The sequence below is a fragment of the Arctopsyche grandis genome, chromosome 7, assembly GCF_051622035.1.
Source record: "Arctopsyche grandis isolate Sample6627 chromosome 7, ASM5162203v2, whole genome shotgun sequence".
Taxonomy (NCBI): Eukaryota; Metazoa; Arthropoda; class Insecta; order Trichoptera; family Hydropsychidae; genus Arctopsyche; species Arctopsyche grandis.
The window spans coordinates 13,099,026-13,112,148 of NC_135361.1; the positions used below are offsets into that span (position 1 = coordinate 13,099,026).

The 13,123-nt window shown below is 34.1% G+C and overlaps 1 protein-coding gene across 1 annotated transcript in view; it reads right to left on the reverse strand.

Annotated features, from left to right (window-relative positions):
* Positions 1-13,123, reverse strand: part of SerT (Serotonin transporter) — a 28,845-nt gene that overhangs the window by 1,907 nt on the left and 13,815 nt on the right. The window contains exons 5-10 of the mRNA XM_077434152.1: positions 6,743-6,953; positions 6,534-6,672; positions 6,146-6,459; positions 5,773-6,067; positions 2,018-2,218; positions 1,771-1,938 (exon numbers count right to left, since the gene is read on the reverse strand). Coding sequence (XP_077290278.1) covers positions 1,771-1,938; positions 2,018-2,218; positions 5,773-6,067; positions 6,146-6,459; positions 6,534-6,672; positions 6,743-6,953 — 1,328 coding nt within the window. The remainder of the gene's footprint in view (positions 1-1,770; positions 1,939-2,017; positions 2,219-5,772; positions 6,068-6,145; positions 6,460-6,533; positions 6,673-6,742; positions 6,954-13,123) is intronic.

The following is a 13,123-nucleotide window of genomic DNA, read 5'->3' on the forward strand; positions in this document are numbered from 1 at the left end:
AAGAAAATTCCATCATCGGTATGAGAAAGATATTTTCTGTGCAACTATGTGCGTATTTTTTTTTTTAATCGACCGTTAAATAAGCACGCTGGACTTTTTTCGTGGGTGTAAAAAAGAGGCGATTTTATTGATATTTGGCGGCTCCTAGCTCCTATAAAAAATAACTAATCAAAAAAATAAAACGATAGATGCAACCCAATGGTAGATATCCATAGCATATTAAAAAATAATTTCTCTAGTGCTATAATTGAGGAAGGGAGACGTCTAATACGTTTGTATGGACAAGGCGCTGGTGTCCAGCCCTCTTAATACGTCATGGTTATTGTCAAGTAGGTACAATAGCAAGAGTGAATGGTGGAGGACAACAACCCTATTGTGCTGTTAGCTTCCAATGGACGAGGTATCGATTTCGATGTCTGAAGGCTAGCCTAGTTTGCCTTTCATCTGAAAACTATCCGTCGACGTTGACTGAAGTGTCTTCCCCCCAAGAAAGTAATCCCCTCTTTTGTTCCGGCCTCACGCATGCATCACTTACAGTCAGAAGTGCAATTCACAATATTGAAGCACGTTCAATCGAAAATCACCTCTATTGTCATACCATGTTTATTTTAGCTTCGCTTCGTCGCCTCGTTTACTTTGCTATCTCAAGTCTTTCATCGATATTTCGAAAAACTTTCAAATCAAACTACTATGTATATTTCGATTTAAAACCACGTCTATCTAAGTAGACTTAAGCAAACGGAATATACATATGTACATATGTATATTGGCACAACTGGAAGTGTAATCAATCACCGTGTTGCTTCTAAGAGTTTATCCGCATCACTTTTGAATAATTCCTTCTACTTTTCTGACCCTTTTCTATCCAACTGGAGCTTCAGAGTACATATACCAAAGTACACATACAGAACAAGTTCCAAGCTATGGACACGAAAACTATCATCTATCTTTTAGAAAAAAATGTGTCCTTTTAATTGTTTTAGTTGCAGAGGGGTAGAAATCTAGATTCAAGGCATTGTGTTGCAAGTAAAACTTTTGAGCTAACCCTTTGAGTGCTGACGTCTTTAATGTTTAAATCCGGCCACGCTGAAAATTTCGCCAACATTTCCAAATAGAATTATTTAGAAATCCAATAGAAAAAAGGTATAAAAATTGAAGCTAATCTAAACAAACCCTAGATAACTACCGCCGAGGATTTCGAGTTTTGTAAAGGCGTATTTACATAGACTCTCTATTATATCTTGCAACAATATAAAATAAGCAAAAGAAATCTATTAGTAATTGTATTTTTCCAAAACTAGTTCCATATTCTTCATTGTTGTTAAAATGTATTGCTCACAATCAAATTGCCAAGCCACAATCTAAAATACTCAGCAGCTAGAGATTTCCATCGAGAAATTCTGCTATGATTATAAATTCAGAAATTCTGGTGTAAACCAGTCTTTATAAACATTGAAATGGATTACACGACCCATGGTCAATGCATTTTTTTCAATGCTTAACGGGTAGTATTCTTGTTTATTTTGTACATACTCAAAAAACAACGCCTATCGGCGTATTTCAGGTTCGCGGACTTTTGGCAAAACGCCGATCGGCGGTCAGCATTCAAAGGGTTAAAGAAAGCCTAAATGTCCCGAGTGATATACAAAGTCTTTCATTTCATTTTTTCAATTTGAACTCCTGCTTCGAATGTGAGAGCTTTCTCAAAATGCGCGAATTATTTATGTACTTATTATTTTGTAATACTACTGAAAGTGTTAAAAGACTTACGTGCACAATACTGCCAGGTGTTATACAAAACTTATAAACGATGTAGAGCGGGATGCAGATGACCGAAGATGCCGTGAGTACCCAGCCGACAGTTATACTCCAATCTGGATACTCATATTCTCCTCCCAGCATATCTTTGTAGGACAGTAGTGAAAATATGAAAATGCACTGAAACAAAACAAGAATAAGAAAAATCATACATCTGATATTTATCAATTTGAAATCAATGCAAAGTAAAATTTTATACCAGTAGGAACACAGGACTTATGTAGTTCCAGCAAACCCTCCAGAATATTCCAGGACGATGACCGATCATCTGCTCGACGTCCGCTGAAAACTTGTCCACTCCGTAGATCCAGCAGACTCCGGCAGCTTCGACAAACACGACGAAGAGTATAGCCAGACCAGGTCCATAGACGTTGAGCAAATTCACCAAATATACTCCGCCCTGAAAACATTTGAACTAATCAGTACCACTTTACGACACTCGAACGGTTCGCGGCACCTTTTAGTACCCGAGACATATAAAGCGTTTCCACCGCATTGACTTTTCTACCTTTTATCGACTTTTTTTATGACTATAGTCAAAATAGGTACCGGCACGCTATTGTGTTGCGTTTTACATATATCCACAACTGTTATTTTTTTCTCCTTTTGGGAAATGTAATGTCAAGGTTTCGACCTAGTCACGGTGAGCGTTGAAGATCTGAGCGTGAAAATGACCTGTGAAAAGTTAAGTAATGAATCGACGGCGAAGGTGAACCGTTGGAATAGTGGAAAAGCGGAAAAGCGAATACGCTAGTTGTTAAGGGCTAGCCTCATAAATTTAATCGTAAAGCATAATAATGCCATAGATAACTGCCATGACCGGAACAGGCACATTATCATCAGAATATGCTGTTGCTCCTCAACTAACCTCACTCCTTACGATATATTAGATATTATATTTTATTATACCATACAACATCAGTACAAAGATTCAAAACTAAATTTAATTTAATTAAAAAAAAATCAATACCTTTGATTTTTTGTTAATACATAAATTGATCCATTCAGAGTATGTATATACGTAATATACGTAACAGGCATTTTTATAGATCTCAAAGTGATTATGAGTGTGACCAATTACTTTGAAACCGTCATAGTAGATTTCTATTTCTATTTGAAAATCATTTTCATTTTTAAATAATTTAATAGTATCTTATTAAAAATAAGTGATAGTAAATAGATTTAATATTATTAAATAGATTGAATAGAATTGAATAGATTTAAATTGAATGTATTTTATTAAATAGATTGAATATTTTTTATTAGTATTTCACAACTGTCATTCGCATCAATAATCTCAACATTTTCGCGAGAAGGGCTACGGAGTGTGATATTTTAAGTCATCGATGGAATATTTACAAGGTTTGGGCGATGACGATGACGTTGTTATGTCGGAACAAGTAGGAAAGCTTTTTATCCAAACCCAAAAAACACGTATGTGTAGCAGACTAGTGGTTCGCATATAATGCTTTGAACAAAGTTGTCACGGGTTCAAATCCCACTGGTTTCTGCTGGCCAGACCTTCGATTTGTGACTCCAGGTCGATCGTTTCTTATCAGTTTGCAAATTTTTATGATTTTCATTGAAACGGTTCCAACAAATTGGCAACCTTACCCATTTTCTCGCAAACCTCGAGTTTTCAGCAATCTCGGATTTCGCTGAATTGTATAAAATGCTGCAAATTTACAAATTTAACTATAAATATCTCTGTGGATGTTTATTGATATGTATTTTTAACTGAATTTTACTGAATTGTTTTTAAAAATGCTGCAAAATTTACAAATTTGACCATAGATGTCTCTATGGATGTAATATGTATTTACTTCATATAATTATACTTTTCGTTTCAAATGTGCAATGTTTCTGGCTAGGAAGGCGGATTAGGGTTACCTGTTTGGCCTTCCTGGTATAAATAAAATAAAATATACCAAGCTGGATTCTATGTATATGAAAACATATAATAAATTGAATTCATAACGATAAAAACGGTAGTCCGATTAATTAAATAGACGTAATAAATTAAATTATCAACAATATCAAAGCGGAAAAGTTTGAAAACGCGCGCAGAAAATCTATCATTTTCCCACGTATTCATAGCGTGGTGGAAAACTATGAATGTAACATGAGGGTAACCGCTATCTTGGACGTGAAGAATAAATTAATGCGGGAACCGGCACCCAGATTTCCTTTGACCGGTCAAGGTAGTCATCTTGATGCCGGCAAAATAAAATAAAACCCAAACACAAAATTCCCAAATATACGACCTCACTATTTATTGCGAGCGCGACTAGCATTTGACCCTTGCCTTGAAGCAAATCGCCTCCGAAGTCAGTCGATACTTGTTAAAAGCTTCCTCGTGTTAACTAAACTCTCCCATCATTTCGGTATGGGTATCTTCTACAGTTAAGATAAATACCTATTTTCGAGCAATGCGATTATTTCTTCCACGGTTGAAACTACTTAATTTATCCAATCAATCTTCATTAATTTGTGTACGAAGGCAACCAAAACGTTATTGTTAGGTGTGTATATTGTGTGGATACAATCATTAACTTGATGGGCAATCGATCTACCTACTTATTACCTGTAAATTAACACGTTTCGAAATCTATTGAAGATACAAGTGCTTATCAACTGCATACATATACATATACATTGCAAATAATTGTCGGTGTTTTTTTTTCTTTTTGTGAAAGGAAATATCTCAAGGGAGACATCGCAAACGCTGACGGATACATATCCATATGCTGTTATCAACCTTTTTCAATGTATGTATGTATATCTAAAAAAAAATGCCGTTCGTATCCAAATAAATATAGTCCTACTTTTTTTAACTTTAACTTTAGACTAATTTATTAATTAATGATTCGCTGTAAATGATAATTTTACTAAATTAAAGTCTACATAAAAATCAAATTTAAAAATTTGATTTTACCATTTACCATTTTTCCAGAACGAAATTATTTTGCATACAAGTTTCATTGTTAAATTTCAATATTTGACAACGTTTATCAGCAGGTAACAAGCGTGCTATAAACATTTGAATTAAAATTTGATGCATTTTAAAGCGATGTCATACTTATGCAAATTCTTATAAAAATTAAATATATGTACATATGTATATACATACATATGTATATTATATATGTATGTATATTTTATTTTTTTGAAAAGTTTATTTTTTTTTAGATTAGACCAAGCTTTATAACGCTTATATGTATATCGGCAGAAAGCTTTAAGTCGAAAATTAGCTATTTTAACTTAATTCCAACACGCTCTGTCGTTTGAAAAAACAAGATGAATTATTTTTGACGATATTTAAAGAATTCAATACGAATTAAGTTCTCGCTTGTTACTGAAAAAACGCTAATCACAAAAATACTTAAATCGAATACATAAATGATTAACAAATTTCATATAGTTGTTAGTTTAGTAAATAATGATTTAGGTCACAAAATAGAGAGCTTCAAACTTCTTTATTTTCGAAAAAGTCGATTTTCTCAGAACGAAGATTTTTGACTTACATATATACATACTTATGTATGTATCTTTGTTTCATAAAAATGCAGCGTAATACATACAGTAAATTCATACTCAAATATATTACATATGTACTTATTGTAATCTCCATAAGTGGCAATAGGATGTCAAATTTAAAGATTAAATTAGCTTGTCGTAAATAGTATCCAGAAATTTGTTATAAAAATGTTGATCATCCCTGCAATATTCATTAAATTTTTCATTGAAAGCTTAAAGGACGACATTTATCAAGATCTGCATTGAACACACCGATGAACGTTCCCCAGGGCCCCTTCCAACTCGAACACGACAAATCTCACAGATCTCCACAAAGCAATGGGGGATATAAACGATACTAATAAATACACCTTTAGACTGCAAACGTATATTTTATTCTCACCGGACCGAAGAATATAAAGTGAAAAGGGTACTCACGTAAGTAGTAGTCGGCAAAGCGCAAATGTAAATCAAAATGAGCAAAACGAGCACGAACAACTCTCTTCTCCTGCCGAGAGCTCTGGGATATTCGTCGCACAGTGCCGTTATCATAGCTTCGAGTCCTCCAAAAGTGCTGTCCAATCCAAGAGTGATCAACATCAGGAAGAATATGATGGACCAAAACACTGAACCACTCATAGTAGCTATTGCCTCTGGATAAACTATAAAAACCAAACCGGGTCCTTCCAGGCCGACTTCTTCGATCTTTTTATTCTGGACATGCGCCATATACCTATCATAAAAACAGTTTAATTTAAAAAAAAATACTTAAAATTCGATCATTAAAATTTATTCATTTAAGTTTTAGTACCCAAGCACTGAAAATATGACGAATCCTGCCAAGAAACTAGTCAAGCAATTGATGGAAGAAGTCAGAATAGCATCACGGTAGCAGTTGTTGTTGAACTTATTATAACTGGATAACGCGAGTAGTGTTCCAAAACCAGGACCGAGCGAGAAGAAAATCTGAGAAGCCGCATCGATCCAAACTTTGGAATTTTGCAACTTATGCCACTCTGGTGTTAAATAATATCGAATCCCTTCACCTGCTCCAGGAAGACTTACACCTCTCGCTAGTAAAATCAAAAGAACAACGTATGGAGCTAAAGCCGTCACCCAAACAACCTAAAAAAAATCAATATTTTAATGTAAACATTTAGCAAGCACACTAAACAAACTCGGAATTTTTATCAGAATACCTTTCCAGTGCTGCGAACACCTTTCCAAAGGGAGAAATAAACCAGAACAAACACTCCAAACAAGCACAGTGCTAAAGAAGGTTTTATAGGGCCCATTCTGTCCAATCCATCAGATTTGTATTGTTCCAGAACTTTTCGCCTAATATTAAAAAAAACTAGTTAAATTCTTTATATCTACCTTTAGTAAAAGTAATACGGATAAAACTTACTCAAAGAATTCCTTAGCAGGACTGGTTGAATTCGGATTGGCTGGTTGTGTGGTTACGGGAGCACAGTCAGGGGTATTCCACTCGTTTCCACAACTGGTCCAAGGCAGTTCCTCTTGCAGGGACGCGAAAAGGTAGTAAACAGCCCAGCCTATTATGGTATTGTAGTACATCCCCATGTACACGTCGATTAGACATATCGCATAGCCTATACCTGAAATCAAAGCAGCCCAAAACAGCGTAGAGTGATTAAAACGCGGAACTGAGATCGTATCAAGTCGTTAAGGAAGGGCAAATTACTTCCCAAATCTACGCACACATTAACGACCAACTTCAGCCGAACTTCAACAGTCAAAATATTAACTCATCTCAAACCTAAACGAATATAGAAAAAAAAATGAAGCGAAGAAATTCAAGAGGGGGAGAAAAATTTGCATAATATCCACTCTCTATAAGCTCACCGCAAAATCGAATAGGAGATTGAGTTCACCATCGAGTCTGCTTTACTAGTGTGAAATTTTCTTCTGGGTTTGTAACTATCCGATTTGTAACTTTTAAATTAAACGCCAGACACGCATTATATGAGTCTCAATTATTTAGCCCAATTACTATTGACATTGATGCACAAAGTACCGCAAACGACGAATAGATAAAGACTTATCATCATCGTTTATCATCAACGATGCGAACAAATTAAGCCAATCATGAAATGCGACGAGGCCAAAAATGCAAAACAATTAAATAAAAGAAGCGCGATAAAATCACATTCTTTTTTATTAATATATTTGACTAAATAGCATAATTATAGCCCAATAGCTGACGCATTATGTGCGATAAAATTATTAAATATTATTAATTTTATGATAGACGCGTGTTATGTAGGTATATTTTTTATATTATATATAATATCTAAGGATCTGTGGCGAAATATTTTCCGAGGTTAGTGCTAGATTTAGTAGAGGATTATGATGTTCGCCATCACTTTTAATACTCTCTATATTCTGCCAGAGCGAAATCAATCAACTTTCCCTCTCGCGTGGGGATTCCCGAGCTGCGAATTACGATCTATAAATTTCCACGTGAACACATCAATTCACAGGTTCGGTCCGTAAATAATAAACGGGTCAAGGGGTTGATAGACATATCAAATTCTCCCTAGATAGGCACATACCCATATATTGAAATAACTAGCGGCATGGATGGCAATCATGCTGTCGGGACACGACGAGCCGTCACAAAAAACGCGCAAAAGGGAAAGTAATTAATGGAAGATGAGACTTTTCACAGAGAAAAGTGCATAATTTGATGGCGTTAAAGTCGCCGCAGAAGTTCTCTGCATTTAAGTGCCCTGAGGCCACTAAAACATGCCTCTAATGAAAATGTCGACGAAAGTTTTGTTCGACGAGGCGTTAACGTGTTTTTTAACGGAAAATTGGTCTTTCAAGGCCCTCAAATATGAAAAGTATGTCAAAGAAACTAATGTATATGTAAGACATCAAGCCGAATATTGGATATATCACGTTATTAGACCCCACCAATGTAGTGTTTTAAAGATTGCCACAAATCAAGCGAAATAAATAAGGGCGAAAACACACTGAATCGTACGTGTTTTTTTTAAATACTTTTAAACATGCGAAAAAAATGCAACACCCCTAGCCCATAAACATGGTACACAGTCCCAAAAATAACCCCCTGGAGTGTTTTCGGTGATATTTTATCCTTGTATTTATCCTTGCTTGAGAGTGATCGATAACGGTGAATCCCATATTTAAAGGAATGTAAGAGAAACTTATGCATACACGTGCGAAATCCCAAACATATGCATTCTGCACGTGCAACTACACCCGAATTCAGTTTGGGAACACCCACTGTTTACAATGGGACGTGACGTCCCATACTATTCAGTGTGTTTCGCCCTAATTGTACTTTAATTAATTGTATTATATTTCGATTCGAAGTTTTTTTGATTTTTATTTTCTATTCATGTTTCACTCTATATTTCAACGGGTGGTTTTGTAAAGGAATTTATGGTTTGAAATTGAAGTTGAATCTTATAATCAGAGATCGGCGGCCAGGATTGCCAAAAAATGGTTGAAAACGACAAGTTTCTTCTATATTTCTTCAAATATGGGAATCACCGTTACCGAACGCTGTCAAACCTTTGTTAATACAATGATAAAATATCACCAAAACCACTTCAGTGGGTGAGGCTTGCGATGGAACAGGGCGGTACATATTTGACGTACCGGAATAGGTACATCTAGCGGTTTTTTTCGCATGTGCAAAACTATCTAAAAAAAACGCGTGCCGTGTACCTCTCTGTGTCTTTACCTTAATCGTTGACATGGAAAATAGAAATGTGCGTAAACAATTTGTCACTCAAGAACAATCTAGATAAATGCATCCTAATTAAGTTAATTGTTATTATGTTAATTGTTAAAATGCAACCTTATAACATACATATGTATTTCCATTAAATAAATGTATGATATTAAATCACTTTGAAGACATTTGGAATAAATTCACCATGTAAAAATGTAATTTATAATATTTATCTATGTATATGTACTATTATATGTAATTATGAAAAAAATGATCGATTATATAAAATTTTTGGAGAGGATGGCATTTTGAACTTTGCCTAAGATCGGCAAAGGGACATCACTGATGCTTATTTTTCAAGTAAGTGTGTGTATGCAAGTTTAAGGTTGGCATTGATTGAATATGAAAATAAAAATAAAATGCACTAATCTTTAATTCAATACTTCAATTTCGCCAAATTGTGTCACAATTACACAATTTTACGTTTAGATAAATTTCCATGTTTTTTATTAAAAAAAAATTGAACAATTATATCACCCACATCGTTGCAAAACCTATTCAGTACATTTTAGGTACAGCTGTACTTAAATCAAAATTCGTAATTATACTGATTATAATTATACTGTAATTTAAGAAGTAGTTGGCTGAATATTTATATATTCATACATACAAATATGTATGTATATTGAAATAATTTTATCATTTTTAATAGGTATGCGTAAATAAATAAAACAAGACATTGTTTAGTTTTTTTGTTATCTACTTTTTTGTTATGTTATGTTTTTTTAATACTGTCAAAATACATGCAAAAAATAACAGAGTGTTGGATGTATTTTAAATGAATTATATTTCGAACATAACATTTACTATGATACGGTTTAGTTTTCAATATAAAATGTTTCACTCAAATTAAAATTCTTAAAGAAATCTCTTTAAGACTTTACGAATTCTTCGACGTCACCGAACAAATTAAGAGATTTTCATAACGACGCTATAAAAATTCCGCCTGAACTTTTAGCACAGTGAACCGTCTTAATTATTGCGTAATTAAAATACATACTTTTCTTTTTGAAACGTCTAAGTACACGTATAATAAAAACCTTATAAGAATATGACGAAATGCGACGTCGAAGAAGTCATCAATTTTGCGTTTCAGCACGGACGTTCGAACTTTATACAGCGAGAGAGATAAAACTTTTGCAGACGAGGGACAAGATCGTCGTTATACGGATTTGCTGTGAGCAAAAAAAGAAAAAAAATTGCAACAAAATGGAAGAGGAAGAAGAAAGTTGGCGTCGTCGACCGTATCGCCAAGGTGTGCGTTTCGAAGGTCCCAGGAATTCCGTGATGATGCCAATAAAACACGTTCGTCCTCTCGCACATTTTTCCTTTTTACTCCCGCAATCTTTTCCATTCTCGCCCCTTAATCGTTTTTTATTCCAACGATCTCTATTTCTCGCCACCAGAGAAATATCTGAAACGTGGTGTAACACACTGCGAGATTTATCTATCCGAGGCACAGTTCAAAATAATTAGTGAAGAAACCATTATACATTTATATATACATACATATATATAGGTAATATATATGTACATACATGCATAATATAACACGGTCCAAATCGAGTTTTGTGTGATAAAAGTTTATCGAGCGAATTTTCGCACTTGGTTTTATCTATTATTGATCAAAAATTAAATTGTAATCAAATTTCACGCCAAACCTGGCTTCGCATCAAGAATCTCTAGCTTTTCCAAATTACTTTTCAGCTTCTCAAGTTGAATTCATTCGAAGAGAAAACTCGAATACAAACTGAACGCTAGATAAGACGAGATATTGAAAACTCTCCATATTCGTTTTTCCGATTTTTGTAGGAAAAATAAATGATTTTGTACATACGACAAGTTATGAGATCGAAATTTTGTGAAGTTTATCACTTTTTTTAGTGATAAACATATTCCGCTGTCTAGTTACATTGTCAGGAAAAATTCACATTTTCCACGAAATTTTATCATAGGCTTTGACTGTATTTTGGTCTTTAAAACTTTAACGTTTTCAAATAAATATGTACATTCATTCACTTAAAATAAACAATATTGCTGTGAAAATTTCTAAAATATAGACGTTATAAAGGCTTCGCAACAAAACTTTTAGAAAATATAACTGATTCTTTGTGCAGATTTTTTTTAAATTTAATGTCATAAAGCATTTTACCCGTACAGTTCAGTAAGCGACAACCTGTTGCTATCTGAAGTTGTTCATTCAATTGTGTTGCTCGAACTTTTATTGCAAATTTTAAATATAATATTATCGCTATGGAAAGGTATAATTTCAAAAATTAAAAAATGTAATATTAAATATTATATAATAGTATAGATTATTTTACATCGGCGACTGGTTGTATAGTGTCTTTAAATTTCAGTCATAGTGGGGTAGGCATATTGAATTGGCAACTTAGTCGTCGTGGACGTATGACAGATTCCGGATAAACGAATTAGCACCGGAAACCGGCAACACCCGCCTCTTGCACCGACCGGAACATCGGATTAGATTTTCACAATTCGACTCAAAAGCGACAAATCAAAACGTATCGCCGCAGATCATCACCGACTCTGACAACTGCGTCACCGTCATATAAAAATATTTAATTTAATACAAATAAATTAAAACCATTCTTAATAAAACATTTACATACGTATTTTTTTCAACCTTTTTTGTGTAACTTTGTACAATGTAACTTTATCAACCTTTTTGCCTTAACTGTGACTTCAAAATGGATTTACGGTACACTCGAAAATATCATAAAAACTACATATAATGTACATATGTATATTCAGTAGCAAAATTGAATATCTGCTTCTATATGTACATTTTAAATTTTTTATACAATCCGGTCTCTATTTATGCGGTTTAAATTTAATATAAATTCTCAAAAAAAAAGAAAAATATTGAATATTTCACCATAACCTTCCACCTTTGTTTAAGGTGTTTACATAGACTTCGTGCGAAATCAAGTATTTTTTATGCGATATCCCGTGGAATGCAAGCATTATATAAAAAAAGAGTCCTGATTGTAATTTTATCAGTTGAAAACCTACATGCATACATTATGCATAGCTGATGTTTTTCAATATAAACCACGCTCAGATAAAAATTTAAACTGAACAATATCAACTTATTCGGTGAATCTTTTCTTTTAATAATCAAAAACCCGAATTTATGTTGTACATTTAGTGTTGCTTTATTATATTAATATAAAAAAAGTCATTGATAAACTTTTAGAACATAAACACTATTTACATATTCATACACGTGTGCTATCTCGTTCGTAAATTAACATTCAAGTTTGTTTATACACGAATCAATCTGGCCAGTAATACTGTACACAAAAGAACAAATGAAAAAAATGAACTAGGTAGTCCATGCAAAAAGTATTAAACATACGTTGAAGTACTCTCAATAGTTTCGTCCATCTTCCATTATCTCAATTGCATATATACGTAGCTTGAGTTATAATGGAAATGGGAATTGTATCAACGTTGTAATGCAGTTTCCAGAGGATTTCCCATTTATAATACTTGACAGCCGAAAGTTTCATGCGACACCTGGTGGGAATCTATTTAAAGAAAATACTTTTAGCATTTAAATTGAAACCAATAGCTCGTGTATGAACAAATTAATATTGTAACGTGGTAACACGAGAGAGAGTATCCGCCTTCTAAGTGAATTCGGGGGTTAAAAATGGAGACCCCCGAATTGGCCAAACGGAACTCAGTAAGTGGCCAGTAGAATTCTCAGAACCTGAGAGCGTGAGAGCACGAAAGCGCGAAACTCACTTAAGACAGTGCGTGCCTAGACAATAGGTACATAAACAGATCGGAGAAGGTGTGGTGAGCAACTTGTCCTTTATAAGGGGGTACATAGCGACTTTGGCCTTTCATTTGGATCATGAACTCACCGCTACGCAACAATAAGTATGTTCATGAACGAACACGGACTGTAACATCAGTATTATTTTTACCCTCTTGAGTGTCTAAGATCTATATCTTGGATCTTGGACACTT